Source organism: Tenrec ecaudatus, chromosome 4 (genome assembly GCF_050624435.1).
Source record: "Tenrec ecaudatus isolate mTenEca1 chromosome 4, mTenEca1.hap1, whole genome shotgun sequence".
In the NCBI taxonomy this organism is placed as follows: Eukaryota; Metazoa; Chordata; class Mammalia; order Afrosoricida; family Tenrecidae; genus Tenrec; species Tenrec ecaudatus.
In genome coordinates, this window is record NC_134533.1 from 26,764,069 (window position 1) to 26,786,054 (window position 21,986).

The window sequence follows — 21,986 nt, forward strand, 5'->3', positions numbered from 1 at the left end:
AGGATTGGAAGAAGACTCATTAACAACCTGGCAATATGCAGATGACAAAACTTTGCTTGCTAAAAGTGAAGAGGTCTTGAAGCGCTGATATTGATGAACGACTGCAACCTTCTGTACAGATTACAACTCAGTGTGGAGGAAACAGATCCCCACATCTGGACTAATACGCAACATCACGACAAATGGAGACAATACCGATGCTGTCAGAGGTTTCATTTTATTTCGATCCACAATCGATGCCCATGAAAGCAGCCGTCAGGAAGTCACACAAAGTATGGCACTGGGTAAACTTACTGCAAAAGATCTCTTTAAAAGACCAAAGAGCAAGTTGACACGTTGATGCCTAAGGACTAACAACACCGGGCCTGACCCAAGCCATGATTATGTTCCATTATGTCCGATGCATGTGAAGGTTGACCAATGAAGGCAGATGACTGGAGAAGAATGGATACCTTGGAATGATGGTGTCAGTGAAGAATATGAAATATGCATGGTCTGCCCGAAAAAACAAGTCCATCTTGGAAAAAGTGTAGCCAGAAGCGTCCCAAGAAGCAAGGCTGGTGAGACGTTGTCTCACACACAGGAGGCATGATACCAGGAAGCACCGGCTCCTGGAGAAGGCCATTGTGCCTGTGCATGGCCGAGCAGAAGACCCTTAACAAGATGGAATGAAACAGTCACAGTAACAATGGGACCTGTGCGCACGGCGCGAGACTGGACAGTGTTTCCTTCCCTTGGCCATCGAGTCACTATGCCACCACCACAACACAGGGTCTGCAGGGGAAGAACTTGTGCGAGCTTAGGTCAGAAGGCTGTCAGGGAGTAGGGTTCAGATCTGAACCTAGAGCTGTCTGGCTCCAATCCCTGATTCCTTCCTGAGTGAGAAACCACATTTTTTTTATCTCATCCCAGCACAATCAGAAAAGTTTGTTGAAAGCAAACTGTCCTCCCAAGAAAACCGTCTCAGAGAATGATGAAGTATACTTTGCTGGCACGATTCAACAGCTTTCTACGCCTAGCGACTCTGACTGTCGCCATCGACTCTGAGGCGGCAGAAGCTATCCCGGAGCACTCCCATCTTTTACCAAAGATGGTGCTTATGGAAACACAACAAAATGAGCAGAGCAAACAGCATCGAGGAGAACCCTGCTGCCTGTTTCAGCTCTCCCAGGCTCACACTTGACACTTGGCACAGAGGAATGTCATTATTGTTATGGTTACTATGGTTAGTATTGTTGGTGTCTGCATTCGAAGCATCAGGGAAGGTTTCCCTGCTGGCATAGTAGGGCCCTGTCGCCTGGCAAGGATTCACAGTTAACACAAAGCCGCCAGCACGCCTCCAGGAGAGCCACGAGCTCCCACTTCTGGGATGGAACACTCACCCAGGGCATGGTGGGAGAGCAACTGGGGCTGGGCACATGCTGCCCAAAAAGCTGCCCCAAAAGCTGGGCAAAGTAAGGCATTCATTCACCTTTGATCCTTCCTTCCAGGAGGAGCGGATAAAGGCCTTAGAGTTGGAAAACAAAGTGAGGAAAGCAGTGAGCTTGATCCTAGCTCTCTGCTCCTCTCTCTCCTTTCATACTCTGAGTGAAAATGTGCGCGTCCATAGCTCCACATATCATTCACGTGTCCGACCAGGTTGACTAGAGAAACAAATCCTGTGACACTCATGTACATAAAACACAGAGCTTTAAATCAAGAAGTAGCTGTACATCAAGAGAGAGTCCCAGCACGGTCCAACTCAAGTCCCTAAGCCTGATACCAGTCCTTCAGTCGCTCTTCAGTGAGGCAGAACGCAGGAAGCTGTCAGGCTGGTGGGTGCAGGGTCATGTGGATCCAAGGTCAGTGGACACATGGCAGGGGCCCGGCAGCTCTCGGGGTGGCCTGCAAGCAGGAAGGTGAAGGGGAGAGGCAGAGAGGGAAGGCTTCCAGGTCCCCGGTTTTAAGAAGGCCACAGCATCAGGCGTGAAGTGATCGGCAGGCTTGACTCCGCCGGTGGCCAGGAGTCTCTGGTTGACGTGACATCCTCTGCCTGTCACAGTCCACTTCAATTACATTCAGTGAAGGTGAGGCACCATGGGTAAACGACACAACGCGGAGGCTCGCCGCCTCGTCTACGCAGCAGGAATGACTTGGGCACCAAGCTCACAGATGACTAGAGGATTCAGTATGAAGCACTTAGTGTGGGCACAGAAGCAGCACTGTCTACTTGCTTAGTTTTATTATTGCTATGCTGACAAGTTCTAGGTGACCCCTTCGCCCTGTGTCTGTCGTCTGAGCCCCAGCCTTGCATGCAATGGTTTCTTTTACACGTGGAAGGCTCCGGCCCATCTCAGACTTAGCATGTGGAAGACGGCCTTCTCGGTCCTCCTACAACCTGCCTGTTGTTGTTAGGTGCTGTGGAGTGGGTTCCCATGTCGATGAAACACTGCCTGGTCCCGCGCCACCCCCACCATGCTGTCAGTCCATCTCCTGGATGGTCTGCCTTTGTCTCGCTGAGCCTGCGCTTGCCAAGCACGAGGCCCTCTGCAGGAATTGGCCTCTCCGATAACATGTCCAAAGTACATGACAGTCTCTCCATCCTCGCTTCTAGGAAGCATTCTGGCTGTCCTGCTTCCAAGGCAGATTTGGTTGCTCTTCTGGCAGCCCACGATGCTTTTAATCTTAACTGCCAGCACCATGACGCAAATGCTCGAGTCTCCTGTGGTCTTCCTTCCTCACTGCCCAACTTTCATGTGAGGTGATAGAAACAAACTTCTTAACTGACAATGTAGGTCCAAGAGGAAAACTGTTTCTCCTCCATCTACCGCCCGCTCAAGACACCTGGAGTCACTCTGGACTCCTAACCCCACATCTAAAATACTGGAAATGGTACAGGCTCCACCTCAGCAACACCGCTCTTCCTCATCTCCCCCCCTCTCGCCCCCCACAGCCACTCTCACACAGCATTCCGAGTGAGCTTCTAAAACAGGTATGCCAGCGCATGCTCAAATGCTCTGCTTTCTGTTTATTTCCATAATACTTAGCGTAGAATCCAAACTCAGAGCCCTAATACGTGTTGGGATGGTTCCTCTCTCCTTCTGTGACTTTCCCACAGTGCCTGGGGGCAGGGACCGTGGTCACGGATTCTCCCCATTAGAGCATGGTGCCTGACACATAGCGGGAGCTCCGTTGTTATTTGTGGGGAGGGAGAAGGGGGTAAAAAGAGAGACAGAGAGGAACTCTTCTTTAAAATAAAATTTTTAAGAATCTGAAACGATTTGGAATCAAAGACGTTAGTCTGGAAAGACATCATTTCAGTCCTTCAGCGTGTGGTAAAGGAGCTTGGGATGAAGATGTGCTGTGCGCCGGGAGCTCTTACACGCACGCAGCAAGAGCTGGGACTTGGGAATTGGGCAGACACGCGCCACAAGGGAACAGGGAAGAGGCACTAACAGACATGTCAGCAGATGGAAGTATCGTGAGAGAACAGCAGTAGGTCCGATTTTAAACACTGTTTGGGGGTCACAAGCACTAGCCAAGTAGAAATGCTTCATGGGCAGCGAGAGAGAGAGCTGTTAACCAGAGAGAAAGTCGAAGCTGGAGAAGTCACTCCCCACGCCCCCCTTCTCAAAGAGGTGATACCACAGCCATAGAAACGAATGAGATTCTCTTTACGGTTTAACTTATTCTAAGAACAAAGTACAAATCCACAGGCTGCGCTAACTGCTGGGGACACACATGACAGAAATGTACCCTGTCTCTGTGGCATTCATAATCCCCTGCCAGCTTGTGCTCTCTTTAAGCCTAACAGAGCCCAAAACAACAGAGTCAAAGATAGTCCTGACCACCATATTTAAAGGGGTTGAATAAAAAGAAAACAAACTGTGTCCAAAGAAGTAGCAGTGAGTAAACCATGAACAGCCAGCAGGGAAAGAGGAGGCTGCTAACAGACGGACGGATGGGCTTCAAAGACAGAGGCGATGGACAGTGCGGATCAGCTGTCCCAGGAAGGACTGAGGAAGGGGCCAGAGGATTTGTCCTCCCAGCCCACCGTGTGCGTCCAGGTGAGAGAGTGGCGGGGAGGGAAGCTGCGAGCAGGCACTCCCAGAGGGCAAGTTGAGAGGAAAGAGAGACCGGCGATACAATACGGACAACTCGCTCCAGGTGTTGTGCTTCAGAAGTAAGCACAACAAAAACAAACCACAAGATCTAATTAGAACATCTGCAGGGTCTGGCAGAGGTTTGTTCCTAAGATGGGGAGAACTCCAAGAGATGCGTCCCTGACTCTCGTGGCGGAATTGCTTGACAAAGACCACTAGGGCCCTTCGCTATTTCCCCAGGGGCAGCAGGTCCCTCCGACTCCCCAGCCCCCAGTGTTTGACCAGGCCCCTCAGGCCCTATCTGTCACTCCAGCTTGCTTTCCCACCACGCTGGGGGAGGGCCTTGTCCTTAGAGCCTGCCGGTGCTCCAGGTGGCTGCAGGGACCAGCTCGGCTCGTGGCTGTACTGGGACAGCCACGTGTCCCTCTAGCCTTGCCACGACAATACAGCAGGACTTGTTGTTCACAGTGGCCATATATATTTTTTAAAACCTGACAAACAAAAGGTATTAGTTATGGAGACGATGGAGAGAGGAAAGGTAGGCTCACAGTGTCATCTCGACAGCACTGTTGTGCTGACTCAGACCACACGCCGAATGATGGCATCTTCAGCATCGATCTGAAACACATTACTTTAAAAACAGAAGCAGCTCCCTCTGAAACCCGATCTGCTAACCTAAGAGGCTAGCTGGAAATGTACACTTTTGACATCACCGAGGTCATCTGCTCCCAAGGGTTTTAACCTCTCTTGCCACACAGATGCTTGGGGCTTGTGGCAAACTCTTTCCTGACTTTTGGCATTCATTTGGTATAGAAGCTTCTGGAAAGGCGACTGAAAACACTTAGGTACAGGATGGGAAGTCAGTCATCCTCGAAGGGCACACCGGGCACACCGGGAGATCTGGTTGAGCTCAGTAGGGTGGGGCCGACTAAGGGCAAGCTAACTTAGGAAGATTGCTTGGGGTGCTTTCCTCAGTGAGGGAGGGGTCCTTGGTGCCAGCAGCAAATCCAGCCTGTGCGCAGGCTCCGAGTTGCCCTCCGGCCAGCCACAGGAGAGGCTAGTGGTGTTCAGAAGGAAGAACCTGCTGACACCTGGTTGTCCAGGCAGCACAGAGGAAGAGCGGGGCTGAGAAGTTGCTGAAGGTCAGCAAAGGCAAATGGCGCTTCACCTTCACCATGGCAGTCGCCCCAGCTACGACGGGTCTGCACTGGAATATTGCCAAGAAATGTGGCTTCGAGTACCTTACATCATCCTGATTGTTGGAGCTTCCACTGCGGACTGGAGCACACAAGCCACGGCTCTCCTCCCTCGAAGCGATCATGAGAACAGATTCCACCACTCCAGATGTCACTGTCCCCGTGCATGACCTGACCAGACACACTGCCCAGCTCCCTGGGCTTCCGGCCTCTGGAACTCCCGTTTGGTGGCGCGCAAACACCCTTGTAGCATCAATCTTCTGTCTGTTCTGAAAGCGTCCTCTACTTCCGTCTACTGACTGAAGCCTGCCTTATCCCTACAAGATTCCAAGTTATCTGAAAGGCAATTCTGTCTCCACTTCTCGTGGAGCTTGAGCAGGTGGGGGAGTGGCCAGTCTTGCTCCACACCACCACCTTCAGCCATGCTTCCTTTGAAAGTCCCTGCGATCGTGAACGCGTGTCGCTGGAATTGTTCCACGTCTCTCCTTGCGGCCGTGGCCCTCAGCGTAAGGCATAACAGCCTCCTAACCAGTCCCCTTGCTTCTACTCTTGCGCCTTTCAGATCCAAGTTCCACAGTAGCAACTGTGACCTTTTGGATTTTCAGTTGGATTCTATCACTCTTCTGCGTAACTCTTTTCAATGACTTCTCAATGGACTTAAGATAGATCCACTCCGCTTTCATTAGCTGTTTTTTTTTTTAATGAATGAGGTGAAGTTTACAGAGAAGACCATCAGCGTTACATTCACCGAATCACAACCCTTCTGACCCAACTCATACAGGACAGTCCCCAAGGTGCCATGACCCACCCATATCCCATGTTCCCGTTCCCGCTCCTCCTGGGTTCCCATCCTTCTCCTGCGCTCTGGCTTCCCATCCTGAATGGTTGGCCATCCCATGATGTGCTACTGTGCCGCTTATTGACCTATTGTTGGGTTGAAAATGGAGCCACAGGGGTGAGTGCAGTGCAGAAGGCTGACGAAGGGCCAGCGTCTCGGGCTCCCACCAGTCTCTACGTGGCCTGGAAGCCTGCCACTCCTTCCTGAGACTCATGAGTCTGCAGATCTGGCTCCTGCCCACTTTTCCCACCCACCGCCTTGTGCTCCCACAGCCGCTGCTCACCCTGCTCCAGGGTGGCCTGTCCCCCCGCCTCCCGCAAACACAGGAGGCAGGCTGGCCAGTTATGCTCCGTGAAGAGGTGACTGGAAGATGATCACACAACCACCCGAAGGCTCAGACGTTCTTCAGAGGGCACCAAAGGGGGGGCGGGAACTACCTCAGGCACAAGGTTTTTAAACACTCACGTCTGCACCAAGTGCCCACCCCGAGCCAAGCCACAAGCAGACAAACAAATGGCTTTGGAAAAGGTTGTTCCCCTACAATCAAAGTACTGTCACTGGCAGCACATAACTGGGGGCTCTATGCAAAAATCAATTATTCGCCTTCAGGGCAAGGCCCTAAGGAGGCAAGGGAGAATCCAACTCCCACAGGATCAGAGTTCAGAGACGATCCAGTTCATATCAGGGCTTCCTCTCTGACTGGTGTAGAACACACTCACATTCACCAAGTCATTGCACGGCCCTAATGACGAGCTCATACACTCCGTCGCCACTTCTGAGCCAGCCCCCGCCCCGCCCCCCCAGGCTCCCCAAGTGTAGCTTCCCTGCTACTTCCATCCTTGGCCAATTTCTACATCAGAAACGACACCAGTCTCTCCCATTCGTATCTGAAACGTTCACTCACTCCTGAGCATCTTTCATGGGGAAACTTCTATTACTCCCCCGAAAGAGCAGCCAATTATCATGCCCATTTGCAGGAGAGGAGAAGTACAAATGAGGCAGATAAAGTGCCTTTTACCAACATCATGGGCAGAAACAGGAAATAAAGCCTGATTTTCTAATCTCATTAGGGTGTTTTAAAAACAGACCATGGTGATAAACAGGCTCTTAAGCATATCTTGTCATCTCTCAGGCCAGCTGCTGCCATTACCAGATGGACTCCGGAGGAGCACGGAGAACTCCCACAGTGGTGGAGGCTGCTGGCTCCGTAGTGGGCCTTCGGCCACTATCCCAGGAGATGCTGCTTTGTTCTGATTTAGCCAGCTTCCATGTTTGAGCTACTCGCTCGCTGCCACTGAGCGGATGCTGACTTGCAGCGAACCTGCGGGACAGAGTAGAACTGCCCCCGTGGGTTCTGGGACTGGGACTCTCCACAGGGGTAGAAGGCCCATCTTCTTGCCATGAAGCGCTGGCTGGAGGTTTCAAACCACGACACCACCAGGGCTCCTTTTTAATCCAGTCAGTGCAGCATGACCTCGCAGTCCGAGAAAGCCAACAATATGATCACTTCGTATGCACATGAAAGCCGGTCGCTGAGTCAGCAGGACTGAGTCAAATGTGAGTCGCGGTGCTAGAAAGAGCATCAACTAGGCCCTGGACGGCCAGGAGACTAAACAAACCGCTCTTGGAAGAAGTGCAGCCAGAATGCGCCTTTAAAGTGATGTTGGCAAGACATGGGCTCACAGTGTCTGCACATGTTATCAGGCAGGACCAATCCCTGGAGGCGGACATCACGCTTGGTACAGTAGAGGGGCAGCCAGAGAGCAAACCCTCAAGGAGAGGCTTGACCCCGTGGCAGCGACAAGAGGCTCCTGACAATGCAGGGTACAGGACCAGGCAGTGTTTCATTCTGTTCCACGAGCACACAGGGTCCCTATTAATTGAATCCGACTCATTGGCATCAAAATAGATAGATATATAGATACATATATAACTATATACATACATCCTTGGGGAAAATGGCAGAGTCACTATTTGAGATCAGACTAGTTTTTATGCTCCATTCTCCCTAGTAGGGAGTTAAAAACAATAACAACAAAATAATGAGTAAGGAAAGCCCAATGAACTGAGTCCGCATGGGCTCTCAGAGTCTCTACCACTTGGCTGGATGTACACCGCCTCTTCCGGTGCTACGAACAAGGTTCCTCTCCTCGGGAAGAAGCTAGAGAGGGGAGCGGCTGGATGAACGCCTGACCTGCCTCACCGTCTCATCTCAATCAACCAGTGACGACTAGACGCCCCTCACATGTGCAGTGTTCGCTCGATTAAGGGCAGAGTGTATCCAGAGGGTCGTCTTCTTGGTTTTTTGTTTTTCTTTTTTGGCTAGAAAAACAAGGTTTTTGGCATCTAAATCTCCAGTGCATCACAAACTCCTGCTATTATCTAATAACCACCCCCCCCACACACACACACTCAGCCATCACTGTTTCCATGGTAACCGACAGGGAAATAGCAACCTGCCAAATGGCTTTGTAGTTCCCTTTGTAGCCTGTTCTTCAGTATAGAATTAGAGCTAGCTGGGAAAAGAACCCGGCTGATCTCTACAACAGGGGTCGGCGCCTTCTGCAAAGTACAACTGGGCTTGGGATGTCGAGTGTACAGGAGCATTAATGGGCCCAGACTGAGAGCATGAAGAGGGCTGGGGTGCTGAGGACAGGTCTGCTTTCCTCTAGTGTGCAGGCAGTGCTCCCTGGGTGATGGGATGGGCGGATGGCGAGTCTACTGGGCCGCAAGGAGCTGGTGGCCCACCGCATGGGGGTGGGGGATTGCTGGCCAGCTTGGACGAGAGGGCAGTGAGCAAAGGCTCAGCACAGGGACGGCGGGGGGGGGGGGGTGCTGGAGGGTTTAATTCCGGAGCGGGGCCAGCTGAGAGAATCAGAGGGCACGGATGCTCGGGAAACAAGGCTCCCCTTTCCATCTCGGCACACTGAGTGACTGTTCACTGTGCTGTGTGAGGAACTGGACGGCGCCCAGAGCATCAGCTGATGTAAAATCTGCCCAAGGTGCCAGGCTGCAACCACAACAGCTGCTTGCGGGCGTAGGGAAGTTGGAACTTTTTTCAAAATCAAGGCGATTTCTCTTTGAAAGTGGCCCCAAACAGATGAGTCTCTGTCTCAAAACAGCAAACCTGAATGAAGCACGGGAACTCTCGTGACTTCCCTGTCAATTACAGATGAAAAACTATCACTCACGTCCAACAGACATGATTGGCTCCTCAGACAGGCTCACACTGACCGCTGAGCCGAACCTCCTGCACCCCCTGAATACCTTGCTGGCCTTCTCTAAGCCATGGTGGTCTCCTGAGACAGGGCCCCAAGAGTTGCAGCCAGGCAGCCTCATGCACACACATCCCACGCTAACCTAATTCATACTTCTTCAGTTAGGCGTTCACCATGGGTTGTACGAACTGAGTCATGTTCTCAGAGCTATTGCCTTAGTTCAGAAAGAAAAGATGCAGATTTGCAAAGCCATTCATTTCAATCCTTCAGAAAGGGAGTACTGCCACACAATACAGAGGATGTGCTCTAGCAGGTAAATACAGAGGATGTACTCTAGCAGTTAAAGGCGGAGGATGTGCTCTAGCAGGTAAAGACAGAGGATGTGCTCTAGCGGGTAAAGACAGGATGTACTCTACCAGGTAAATACAGGATGTACTCTAGCAGGTAAAGACAGAAGATGTGCTCTAGCAGGTAAAGGCAGAGGATGTGCTCTAGCAGGTAAAGATGGAGGATGTGATCTAGCAGGTAAAGGTGGAGGATGTGCTCTAGCAGGTAAAGGTGGAGGATGTGCTCTAGCAGGTAAAGACAGAGGATGTACTCTAGCAGGTAAAGACAGAGGATGTTCTCTAGCAGGTAAAGGCGGAGGATGTGCTCTAGCAGGTAAAGACAGAGGATGTGCTCTAACAGGTAAAGACAGAGGATGTACTCTAGCAGGTAAAGACAGAGGATGTTCTCTAGCAGGTAAAGTTGGAGGATGTGCTCTAGCAGGTAAAGACAGAGGATGTACTCTAGCAGGTAAAGACAGAGGATGTTCTCTAGCAGGTAAAAGTGGAGGATGTGCTCTAGCAGGTAAAGTTGGAGGATGTGCTCTAGCAGGTAAAGACAGAGGATGTGCTCTAGCAGGTAAAGATGGAGGATGTACTCTAGCCGGTAAATGCAGAGGATGTGCTCTAGCAGGTAAATACAGAGGATGTACTCTAGCAGGTAAAGATGGAGGATGTGCTCTAGCAGGTAAATGCAGAAGATGTGCTCTAGCAGGTAAAGATGGAGAATGTACTCTAGCCGGTAAAGACAGAGGATGTGCTCTAGCACGTAAAGACAGGATGTGCTCTAGCAGGTAAAGATAGAGGATGTGCTCTAGCAGGTAAATGCAGAGGACGTACTCTAGCAGGTAATGACAGAGGATGTGTTCTAGCAGGTAAAGACAGAGGATGTGCTCTAGCAGGTAAATGCAGAGGATGTACTCTAGCAGGTAAAGATTGGGGATGTGATCTAGCAGGTAAAGGTGGTGGATGTACTCTAGCAGGTAAAGACGGAGGATGGGTGGAGGAAGTGGGGAAAGGAAAACAAAAGGATGAATACAAGGAAGAAAAGGGGAGGGGGGGGCATGGGGCATTAATCCACCCAAGGGGAGGGTATTGTTTATATCTCCACAGGGATAGTGGGACCAGACTTCAACCCAGTGTCGCAAGGTGTGAATGCAATATCCCAGCATGGAGTAGGGAACCAGTGGAGAGGTCTGGGAGGCTGGCCCCAGCACCATAAATTAAGTGGATTCCTGCCCCTCCCCCGAAAAGAATTTGTTCCAAAGGACGACATTGACTCTGCAGCTCCGGGAGATGAACATACCTGATCAGAGCACACGGGAGCAGATGAAGGGGGAGGAGGAGAGAGTGGAGCACAGCCTGGCCCACCAGGCCGTGATGATGATGTTCCTGAGTAGAGCAGCCAGTCCACACAGAGAACATGGCTGGCCCCACTATGAGATATGATGCCAATCAGTGACTAAGGGCGATACAGGGGACTGCCCCGGAGACACAGTGTGAGAATTGCACCTGACCTGATCCCACCACACCGAGGCAAATCACTGGGGGAGTACAGCGGAACAGCAAGGAAATGGAGTGGCAAGGTCCCCAGGGAATGCTGAAAGTGGACTTTGGGGCCAGGGCGTGGTGCCCCAACAGACTGGACTGGAAAACGCTCCTAAGGGCCAGCAAACGATCCCTGAACTAACTACAAGCTTTTCTCTTGTGAACTGTTTTGTTCTGTTGTTTGTCAGTGGTTTGTTTTTGTTGTTTTGTTGTCTGGTTGTATATTGTTGCTTTGTTTTCCTCTGTCTTGTTTTCGTGCATGTTAGTGTCTCTATGGGTCTGTCTGAATAGGACAGGCTGGACGAACTATCTGGAGGAAAAACAACGGGACCGACAGTTCCGGGGGGACTTCGGGTGGGGGGGCAAGGGGGGTAATGAAGAGGTGTTAACAAACAGGGACAAGGGAAAAACATGGGACCCCAAGTGGTAGAGAGGGGGGAGTGGCAGGCCTGGTGGGAAATGATCAAGGGTAAGGTTGCTTAGAGAAGAGGTATACTCTAGCCCAGGTGGCGATGAAGCATGGTAGTAGGGCAGGAGGAAAGTCAAGGGAGATGGAGGAAAGAGCTAGGAGTCAAAAGGCATTTATGGAGGTCTAGACAAAGACATATACATGCAAATATATATAGGAGGATGGGGAAATAGATCTATGTGTCTATATTTATAGGTTAAGTATTAAGGTGGCGGAATGACCTTGGGCCTCTACTCAAACACTCCCTCAATGCATGGATACCTTCTTTTATTAAATTGGAACTCTATGATGCTCACTCTCCCGACACAACGGCTGGAGCCAAAGTGGGTGAACAAGTAAATGTGGTGAAGAAAGCTGATGGTGCCCGGCTATCAAAAGAGATAGTGACTGGGGTCTTAAAGGCTTGAAGATAAACAAGCGGCCATCTAGCTCAGAAGCAACAAAGTCCACATGGAAGAACACACCAGCCTGTGTGATCGAGTGGTCCTGAAGGGATCAGTTACCAGGCATCAAAGAACAAAAAATCATATCATTGACTGCACACCTCCATGATAGGATCGCTGAAAACAAATGGGTGCATAAGCAAATGTGGTGGAGAAAGCTGATGGTGCCCGGCTATCAAAAGAGATAGTGTATGGGGTCTTAAAGGCTTGAAGGTGAACGAGCGGCCATCTAGCTCAGAAGCAAAAAAGCCCACATGGAAGAAGCACACCGGCCAGTGCGATCACGAGGTGCCAAGGGACCAGGTATAAGGCATCATGCAAAAAAAAAAAAAAGATATAAGTGTGTGTATGTATGTGTATATGTGTGTATATGTATATATGTATATGTATATATATACCATATTAAATGAAGGGGGAAGTGCAGAGTGGAGACCTAAGGCCCAAGTGTCGGCCAATGGAGATCCCCTCATAGAGGGGTTTAGGAGAGGAGATGGGTTAATTAGGGTGCGAGGTAGTACCGATGAAGAACACAGCTTTCCCCCAGATCCTGGATGCTTCCTCCCCCCAACTACCATGATCCGAATTCTACCTTGCAGGGCTGGATAGGGCAGAGGCTGTACACTGGTGCATATGAGGGCTGGAGGTACAGGGAATCCAGGGTGGATGATACCTTCAGAACCAAGGGTGTGAGGGACGATGCTGGGAGAGTGTAGGGTGAGTGGGTTGGAAAGGAGGAACTGATTACAAGGATCCACATGTGACCTCTTCCCTGGGAGAGGGGCAGCAGAGAAGGGGGGGAAGGGAGAATCCGGAAAGGGCAAGATATGACAAAATAACGATGTATAAATTACCAAGGGCACATGAGGGAGGGGGGAAAGGGAAGGGAAGGGAAAAAAAAAAGAGGACCTGATGCAAGGGGCTTAAGTGGAGAGCAAATGCTTTGAGAATGATTGGGGCAGGGAATGTATGGATGTGCTTTATACAATTGATGTATGTATATGTATGGATGGTGATAAGAGTTGTATGAGTCCCTAATAAAATGTAAAAAAAGACGGAGGATGTGCTCTAGCAGGTAAATGCAGAGGATGTACTGTAGCAGGTAAAGATGGAGGATGTGTTCTAGCAGGTAAAGATGGAGGATGTACTCTAGCAGGTAAAAACAGAGGATGTGCTCTAGCAGGTAAAGACGGAGGATGTGCTCTAGCAGGTAAAGACAGAGGATGTGCTCTAGCAGGTGAAGACAGAGGATGTGCTCTAGCAGGTAAATGCAGAGGATGTACTCTAGCAGGTAAAGATGGAGGATGTGCTCTAGCAGGTAAAGATGCAGGATGTACTCTAGCAAGTAAAGACGGAGGATGTGCTCTAGCAGGTAAAGACAGAGGATGTGCTCTAGCAGGTGAAGACAGAGGATGTGCTCTAGCAGGTAAATGCAGAGGATGTGCTCTAGCAGGTAAAGACGGAGGATGTGCTCTAGCAGGTAAAGATGGAGGATGTGCTCTAGCAGGTAAAGATGGAGGATGTGCTCTAGCAGGTAAAGACAGAGGATGTACTCTAGCAGGTAAAGACAGAGGATGTGCTCTAGCTGGTAAAGGTGCTGGATGTACTCTAGCAGGTGAAGACGTAGGAGGATGTACTCTAGCAGGTATCTCCATACTGTCAGCTCAAAGAAAGACGTGCCCTTGGACTTGGTTGGACTTGTGAAGCCTCCAGTCCCTCAGGGACACCTAAAGGCATCTGTGGAAAAGTTTACCGTTGGATGCTCCTCACCAAAGAACGCAACATAAAGGTCATTTTAAGGAAGTTATCTTACAGGTGTATGCGCTGATACATGTTTTTAATGCCAAGGACATTTATGTTCAACTTATTCATTTTAACTGAAGAAACGGGCAGAAACAGGCATCGAGCTCAATGGTCGTTCATACCAAGCAGGAAACCACAGCTTCACCACTGGAAGAGCCGCCATGCTTCCATTTCTTCCCGGGTTTGTTTTCAAGATCTCGGACAACATTTCTTACTCCCTGCATGTGCATTGTCATCAAACCAGCTAGCTGAGACATCATCCCGAAGACTGCCTGGGTCCTGGCTAGTAATGACAGGAATCTTACGCTGATAATTAGCGTCCGTGGCCTGTGCTTTCACTTGGGTTCGTCAAAAGAGATCCCAAGAAGCCCGGAGTAGAAGTTAAAGCTTCAGTCTCGGCAAGCTCTCTCATACACACACTTCCCATTTCCCTCCGAAACATGTGTCGGCAGTAATTATGTTCTCAGTCCACAGTCACCTCAACACACACAGCACCAACCGCCCCACCCGGCGGCCGTCGAGCCGATGCTGCTGCACAGCAGCCCCTGACATCTTTACAGGGGCAGACAGGCTCGTCTTTCTCCCTCAGAGCGACTGGGGGTCAGAACCACTGACCTTGCTCTTAGCCGCTCCCTGTGCTGGCCATGGCACCAACCCAGTACCAAGAACCTGCTCTTGGTGGCCATGTCCCGTCAGTCCTCATTCTTTGCAGATTCCATATTTGCAAAAATGATTACTGGCTCAATTTCTTTGTAACCCCCAAATCAATACTCATGTTTCATAGGCATTCAAGGGCAGGGACCCAGTGGTCACAAATGCATCTTGGCTGATGCACAAGGCTGCTCGGGATGCACTAATTCAATGTTTACTGGCCTCTTATAGAACGCACTGCTGAGATTCACAAGAATCCACTGTGCGGTGGCTTTAGACAGCCACGGACAAGCTCTGGCTGCCTGGAGGGCAGAAGGAAGGAGGGTTCCTGGTACCAGGATATAGCTAGTGCTTAATAACTAGAAACTATTTATGCAGAAAATAATTGCGTATTGTCAATATTCATGCAGTAAGTATACAGTTAAGTATTTATATAGTGAATAGTTTAGTAGCCAATAAGATTCTATCCAAAGTATACTTTTAGCATTCTGAAGCTTCAGGCCCATAAGCAAATCAAATGTGTAAAAGTGTGTGTGTGTGTGTGTGTGTGTGTGTGTGTGTGTGTGTGTGTGTGTGTGTGTGTGTAAACTGGAACCGACTATCTGACCGCTGACCAACAAGGATGCCACTGAGACGTAAACGGGATCCCACGGCTCGGCTGGCTTGCAGGTGGACGGCGGGGAGGCTAGCTTCAGGACTAGATGGGCTAGCTTCAGGACTAGATGGGCTAGCTTCATGACTAGGATGTGTCTGGCCTGCAGGAGGGTCTGAACTAAAGAGAGAGAGATGTGGCATTTCTCTGGTCTTCACAGAGCAGGCGCTGAGTGAAAGCTGGATGGGTTCGGCGCAGGGGTGCCCTCAGGCCCTGTGTACAGACGTGGGACTATAGGAAAGGTTGAGGAGTCTGATTCTCCTTGATACAGAGAAGTCTGGTTGCCAGTGAGAACTGTGAAGGCTTCTCATAGGGGTTCCGGAGTCTGCTCCCACAACCGACGATCCCTGCTCACATACAGACATCGAAGCTTGTCTACACGGAAGCAAGAAAGCTCCATTAGAGGAACTGTACCAGCCAAAGGTACGTACTCAGTGGCATCTACGCAAAAGAATCCAGTGTGTTTCAAAATCCCAATGTTTGGAAACTCAAGAAACAGGTCAAGAAAACAGCCCGGCCATTCATTGTATTCTCAGAGAGGTTGTCTGAAGAGCAGGCACAGCACTGACTGACTGACAAATAAGTACGTGATCTGGCTTAGGTCGCCGTCCACAAACAGCCATGAGGCTGGTCCACTGGGGAGCTGGGCTTAGGAGAAGCCACAGCCTGGGGACCAGGCGATCTGCAGCGATGCGCTCTGTTCCCAGAGGTAGCGTGAAGATCACTTACGTACAGTCAAAGCTTCCTGCCTGGGGGGTTCTTCCTCAGCCCCTGCTTTTCCTTTCTTACACCCACGAGCCCGGACCACTGCCTCCCACGCCTTTTACACACCTGCACTTGTTTGGTGAGTGGGTCCCATCTGCCCCACGAGACTCTAGCTCGACCCTGCCCTCCAGCCACACTGCTGGGCCATGAGCCCCCGACAGCTTTCACCACGCTGGCAATTTCTGTGGGATGAATATCTGAGTGAGTGGGTGCTTCGGAGGTCAAAGTCAACCACAGCTTGCCAATAGCAACGAATTACAAATGGGATGTCAAAAGCAACCAACAGAATGTTCCTTCACCAAAGCGCACACACTACCGGGAGGTCCTTAGTTCTGCCATGCCCAGGGTCACGGCACCAGGAGGACGGAACCGGCTTCGGGGCCCCTGACAACCACCACCGTCTTCTCTCTGCAGCTCTGCACTCGCAGGAACTTGACTTTGCCGCAGGAGGCGGGAGGGGGGGGGCACCTAGAAAAGGAGAGGACTCACGGGCGGAGGCTTCTTCCTCATCTCAAAGGTGCGCGTGGCGCCAAAGCTGAGCGAGGCAATGACCGGGCACGTCCCGAGGGAGGGTTCGTCGTCACTGTGCCAGTCCACGCTGTCCTTCTCGTTGCGGTACAGGTTGCAGAGGAGGGAGTTGAAGGTGTGGCCAGTGTTCTCTTCGATGCGGTTCTTCAGGGTCCTCAGCACTGGGGGCCACTGTAATCAGTTGGCCCAAGGACGGTGGCAACAAGTGACAGCCATGTGGAGAACCGGAAACAAAGGGCACGATTAGTCACGTTGCAAACCATTTGGGACGCACAAGCCCGGGAGCAAGAACAGCAGCTTAATCCCCTCCCATGGTTTCTGCTTTGAAGCAAGGTGACTACGGCCATCTTCTAAGGGTATTAAATTGAACACAGGAATGCCAGAAGGAGCAGGGCCCGTGTAACCATGTCGTCTTGCCTGGCAGACAGCAACTGTTAATCTGTGCAGGGCAGTCCCCTGGCTTAGTCCTCTCGGCAGGAAGTGGAGCACCAAGTCTGGGTGGCCCTCTGCTGACATGTCAGCAGGCAGCCAGCAGCCTGGCTGAAGGAGGAAGGAGTCAGCAGCTTCCTTGCTGGGTGGCCGGATTTGGCACAAACGGCAGAACTGCTTTGTGAAAAAGGCATTTCGTATTCCAGAGCGGCTAACTTCCTAAGAACAGAGGCTAGAGGGAAAACAAACGCTTTTCCAGACTGGCCTTCAGGCTAGGGCCCAGGTAAGCAGAGACGCTGTGAGTCAGATGCTCCATTGAGCTTTCACTACTTTCCTACCTGGCCCCGAGTGCCCCGGTGCAGGCTGGATGTGGAACCTGTCGCGCCATGCATACTACAGCTGTTTTCAGAAGCATGAATCACTTTGAGTGTGAATTTGAGAACGGTTGTCTTCCAGGAAGCCCTTTGATGCAAAGCACTTGAGCTTTCTGGGAGAAGAAACACCAAATTCTAGCAGACCCGGTGCAAGCTCGGCTGTGATTGTGGCTACCACGCAGCCCTGAGGTCAAGGGCCAAAGCCACCTGTAGTATGCGGTGGGTTCAGACTTGTAGCTATTTGATATTTACTGTATTTAAAAATACAACATAAAAATGGCAAACCATCGGTCACTGCGTTTTAAGCAGCAATGATAAGCCCGCTGCATGTTAGCATACACATTGTCTTATGAATAACATAATCAAGGCCCTGCCTTGCACATCTCTTTCAGGGCTGCCCTACGAGAAGAGAGCCAATGCTTGCCTCTTTGTCGGCACGCAATCTGCTCCTTTCGTTGAAGTACGTAAGGATAACTGGCTGCACACGGGCATGGAGCTGGAAAAAGGAGAAGTATTTGATAGCCTTTCAAATAACGGTAGATAAGACACCCAGTCCTCACTTCTCAGCATGGCTAAGTTCTAAAGACCAGGTGGCCCTGCAAAGTGTTGTTACATGGAATCGAGGATGACTACATCGTCACATACATGCCAAATGACACTATTCCCTAACGGCCATGACCAGCCTGGCCTAACACCACCTTACAAACCAAAACCAGCATTGCTCTCGGCGCACGCCTCTGTGCCCCCTGCTGCCATGATTCAAGACTCATCCATGTGCAGAGTACGCGGGAGTGGGTTGTTCACCACTGCCATAAATGCAAAATGTCAGTCAAGAGCCTCGATGAGGGGGAAGTAGGTGTACAGTCAAGCTCCACAAATGCTGCTTCCTTAATAATCGGCTGCCAGGTGTCACCTGAACCCCTATCAATAAACGTTGGATACTGTTATGTTTAAATCCACGCACCCTGGGTGCTCTTTGAACGGCTCTCTTCACCTGGTGTGATTTTGTGACGCTGCACATTGGTTATTTGGCTCCGAGTTATAAAGGTCTCTCTCCTAAACGATGACACATTCCAATATCCAATCACAAAAATTCACATATTATTGCCAATCTCCTCAGAAAACACTAACAGTCTCAAAACAGAGGATACACACGTTTTCCAACACTCTTAAGTGTTGCTGGAAAACTCAAGTTTTATCATCAGTAGTGAATTCTGTCCACTCTTTCCCTCAAAACAAAGTCCGCTTCCTCTGTAAAAATGTTTCTGCCAAATGATCAAGTCTATATAACCAGGTGTTTGTCAGGTATTCATTCAAGTAAACATTGTCCTTGAAGAAAGTAGCTTGTCCAGTGCACAACTCCATCAACCACCCAGGTGCGTTTCCTCCCACCAAATCAACTCCGGCAAGAAACCCGAACACGGATGTGAGCCAGCTACCATTTCCCGCTTAGTTGATGGACTTAACCTGGACTCTGGATGCGCCGTTGTGATGTGCTCAGGGAGACAGGGGCATCGTGATCTCACCACATTTGCACTCTGTTTTAAGTGAGGATGTATTTTCTCTTGGTTATTTTTGGTGGTGAAGTGGAGAGGGGAGAAAAACGGGAATAATGAACTAGGGAACTAAATTTAGACTCTGTAACCCAGTACTCTGTGCACAGCCCGCAGAACCGAGGCTGCATTAAAATCCACTGCCATCTCACTGCTCACCCCTAACAGACACCTGCAGCAGAGGGCAGAGAGTGTGAGTCACACAAATGAAAAGACCCATGTGGTGGATGTCACCTGCTGTTTGGTCAAGTCCTAGGTTATCAAAGAGGTGCCTCTGGGGCTACGGTGGGAAAAGGGGAGCAAGCTGGCGGGACTCTACCCAACTGCCCTGCTTTTCTCTGTTATAGATTGTGTTCAAATATAACTTCATTTGAGCAAGAACCAGAAGAAATTTAAAAACCTAAGATTAAGCTTGAAGCAGTACTTTAATTTAAAAAGTAAATACACACCCTCAACACACACACACACACACACACACACACACACACGCGTCCCTTTTAAAAACATGCAGTGAGTTGGGTTTTTCTTTGGCTCTATATCTTAATGGGTGCCAAAGCCAAGTCTCGCTCCTGTGGAGCTGCTAGTGGGCTCCAATCACCAGCCAGCAATTCACTCACTGCCACCGAGTGGACGCCAAGTCACAGCGGTCCTATAGCACAGGGCAGAGCTGTCCCTGGGAGTTTCCAAGACTGTAACTCTACAGGAGTCGAAAGCTCCGTCTCTCTCCCACTGTGGGTAGCAGCCATGAGCGTAACCCCGGCACCACCGCAGCTCCATAAGACGACTGCTCTGAGAGGTGTTCATTCTGCCACCCGGTCTCTGAGTTTCGGAACTCTACTGAGGCTAGTATATGTAGAGAACTTTCTCTACTGTGCTAAACCAATTATGTGTGTACTTTGTTTGATGTAATTATGAGTTATTAGCTGCTTTGTCGTTTGGTGCTAAGTACTTCCATTCTTCTGCACGGTGGCGAGCAAGGTTGGAGCACCGGCACCTCGCAAGTTGTTTAGGAGCCTTCCTCCAACCCCGACGCCAGGCGCCTCTGCCATTGGGGCTCAGCATAATGCTTGAATAAGTATGGGAAAGGATTCCATCCTGATACACACCTGGCCCAACTGTACACCAAACAATACTCCCCTGCTTCTCCTTCCATGAGAAAGCCTCTTGGTCTAGGTTCGGGTTCTGAATAAGCACAATAAAGTATTTGGGATTTCCATTTTCTACGGTGCTGTCTATAATTTGTTAGGCTGTACAGTCAAATGCCTTCGCAGAGTCAACAAAATACAAGTAACCATCTTTCTGGTGTTCTCCGCTCACAGCCACGCCTCCTCTGATCTCACCGGTCATTACCCATCCTCTTCCAATTCGGCCTTGCATTTCTGGCAGGTCCCTGGAACAGACATGCTTAATGATTCTCACCAAAATGTCACTGGTATGGAATGTTCACGGGATTAAAATCCCACATTCTATTAGGCCTTCTTTCTTTGGAATGGGCACACACAGGGATCTCTTCCAGTCGTCCGTGGGCCAGGTGGGCGTCTCCTGTGTGTCCAGGCATAGATGGCAAGAACTTCCAGCCTTGCGTTGGAACAGTTCCATTGGTGTTCTGTCATGTCCTGGAGCGCTGGCGCCCATGCCTTCTGCGCAGTTGAACGTCCTCCTTCAGAACCGCAGTACCTGCTGGAATGGCTGCATGTCAAATCGTTCTCTGGGTACTCTGACTCTGTGGCCACCCTCCTGTTCTTCCACATTACAACGATGGCTTTCTTCTTCTGGTCTTTCACCTTGGGCGTTGCCGAGTGTGCTCTTCCCGCTTGGTTTTCAAATCTGAGATCTGAGCGTATCTCACAATCGTACTGCCCTGCCCCTTGTCTCCTGGAGCCGCCCGGCAGCAGCTTCGATTCCTCTTTCACTCCTTTCCCCTTTCGTTTTGGACAGTCTCTGTTCCAGAGCAAGCTTGAGAGTCTCCTCTCACACCCACCTCCGTCTTTGCTTCTTGGTGACCTTTTGGCTTCCTCGTGGATGATGTCTTTGATGTCGTCCACAGCGTGTCGGGTCTTTGGTCATTGACGTGCAATGCATCAAAACTATCCTTGAGATGGTTTCTAAGTTCAGTTGATATACACTCGAGGTCATAGTTTGGTTCTTATAACTGGTTTTACTTTTCTTCAGCTTCACTATGAATTTGCACATGAGCAATGGACAATCTGTTCTGGTGTTGACCCTGGCCATATTCCTACTGATGATAATGAACTTTCCCCTCCTCTCTTTTCACAGATGCTGTTGGCCTTAATCCTGTGTACCCCACCCCGGGAGGCTGACATGTGTAGCTGCCACCAAAGCACTGATAAAAGGCCCGTGCAAAGTCCCTGGTCTTGCAAAAACCCATCTCGTGCTTGTTTCTGTCTCAAAGGCCAGATTTTCCAACTGCGGATCCTCCTTGGTTTCTGACTTTCTCATCCCAAGCACCAGGAAGTAGCTAAGCATTTTGATTATACGTTGAATCACTTTTAAAACCACTCAAAAGGTGGGTAACAAAACTTGTCATTTCTTCATCGTTGGCCTTAGTGTCTGATGCATAAATTTGAATCTCAAAAACTTACTGCCGAGGAAGGGTGAACTGATCGCAATGATGGACGCATAACCCTGCCCCCAGGGAGACGAACAACAGAAACATGGGGGAAGGAAGTCAGCGGTCAGTGTAAGATATGAAATAATAATCATTTATCAGAGGGTCATGAGGGTGGGGGTGGGGGCAGGAAGGGCAAAAAGGAACTGGTATCCATGGCTCAAACAGAAAGTAAATGTTTAGAAAAGGATGATGGCAACATATGTCCAAATATGCTTGATACAACTGTTGTATGGAATTTTATAAGAGGTGTTAAAAGTCCCCAATAAAATGGCTAGAAAAAAGAAAAAGAAAATGGTGTATGAAGCCAGTCTCCTAGATTATGATCTATTTATCTCTTCATCTCTTTAAAAGTTTGATTAATATATTTTGATAGTTTTCCATTTGGTACCCATATATGAATTATGGCTATATCTTCTTATTCAATTAAAGCTTTCATAATTAAAAAGAGAAATAAATTTATAGCCAGTGAGTCCATTCTGACCTGC

At 49.9% G+C, this 21,986-nt stretch overlaps 1 protein-coding gene across 2 annotated transcripts in view; it reads right to left on the reverse strand.

The window, feature by feature from the left end:
- ALKBH3 (alkB homolog 3, alpha-ketoglutarate dependent dioxygenase) overlaps positions 1-21,986 on the reverse strand; it is a 59,866-nt gene that overhangs the window by 15,757 nt on the left and 22,123 nt on the right. For both annotated transcript variants that reach the window (XM_075545855.1, XM_075545854.1), the window contains exon 8: positions 16,475-16,684. In XM_075545855.1, the coding sequence (XP_075401970.1) occupies positions 16,475-16,684 (210 nt within the window). The remainder of the gene's footprint in view (positions 1-16,474; positions 16,685-21,986) is intronic.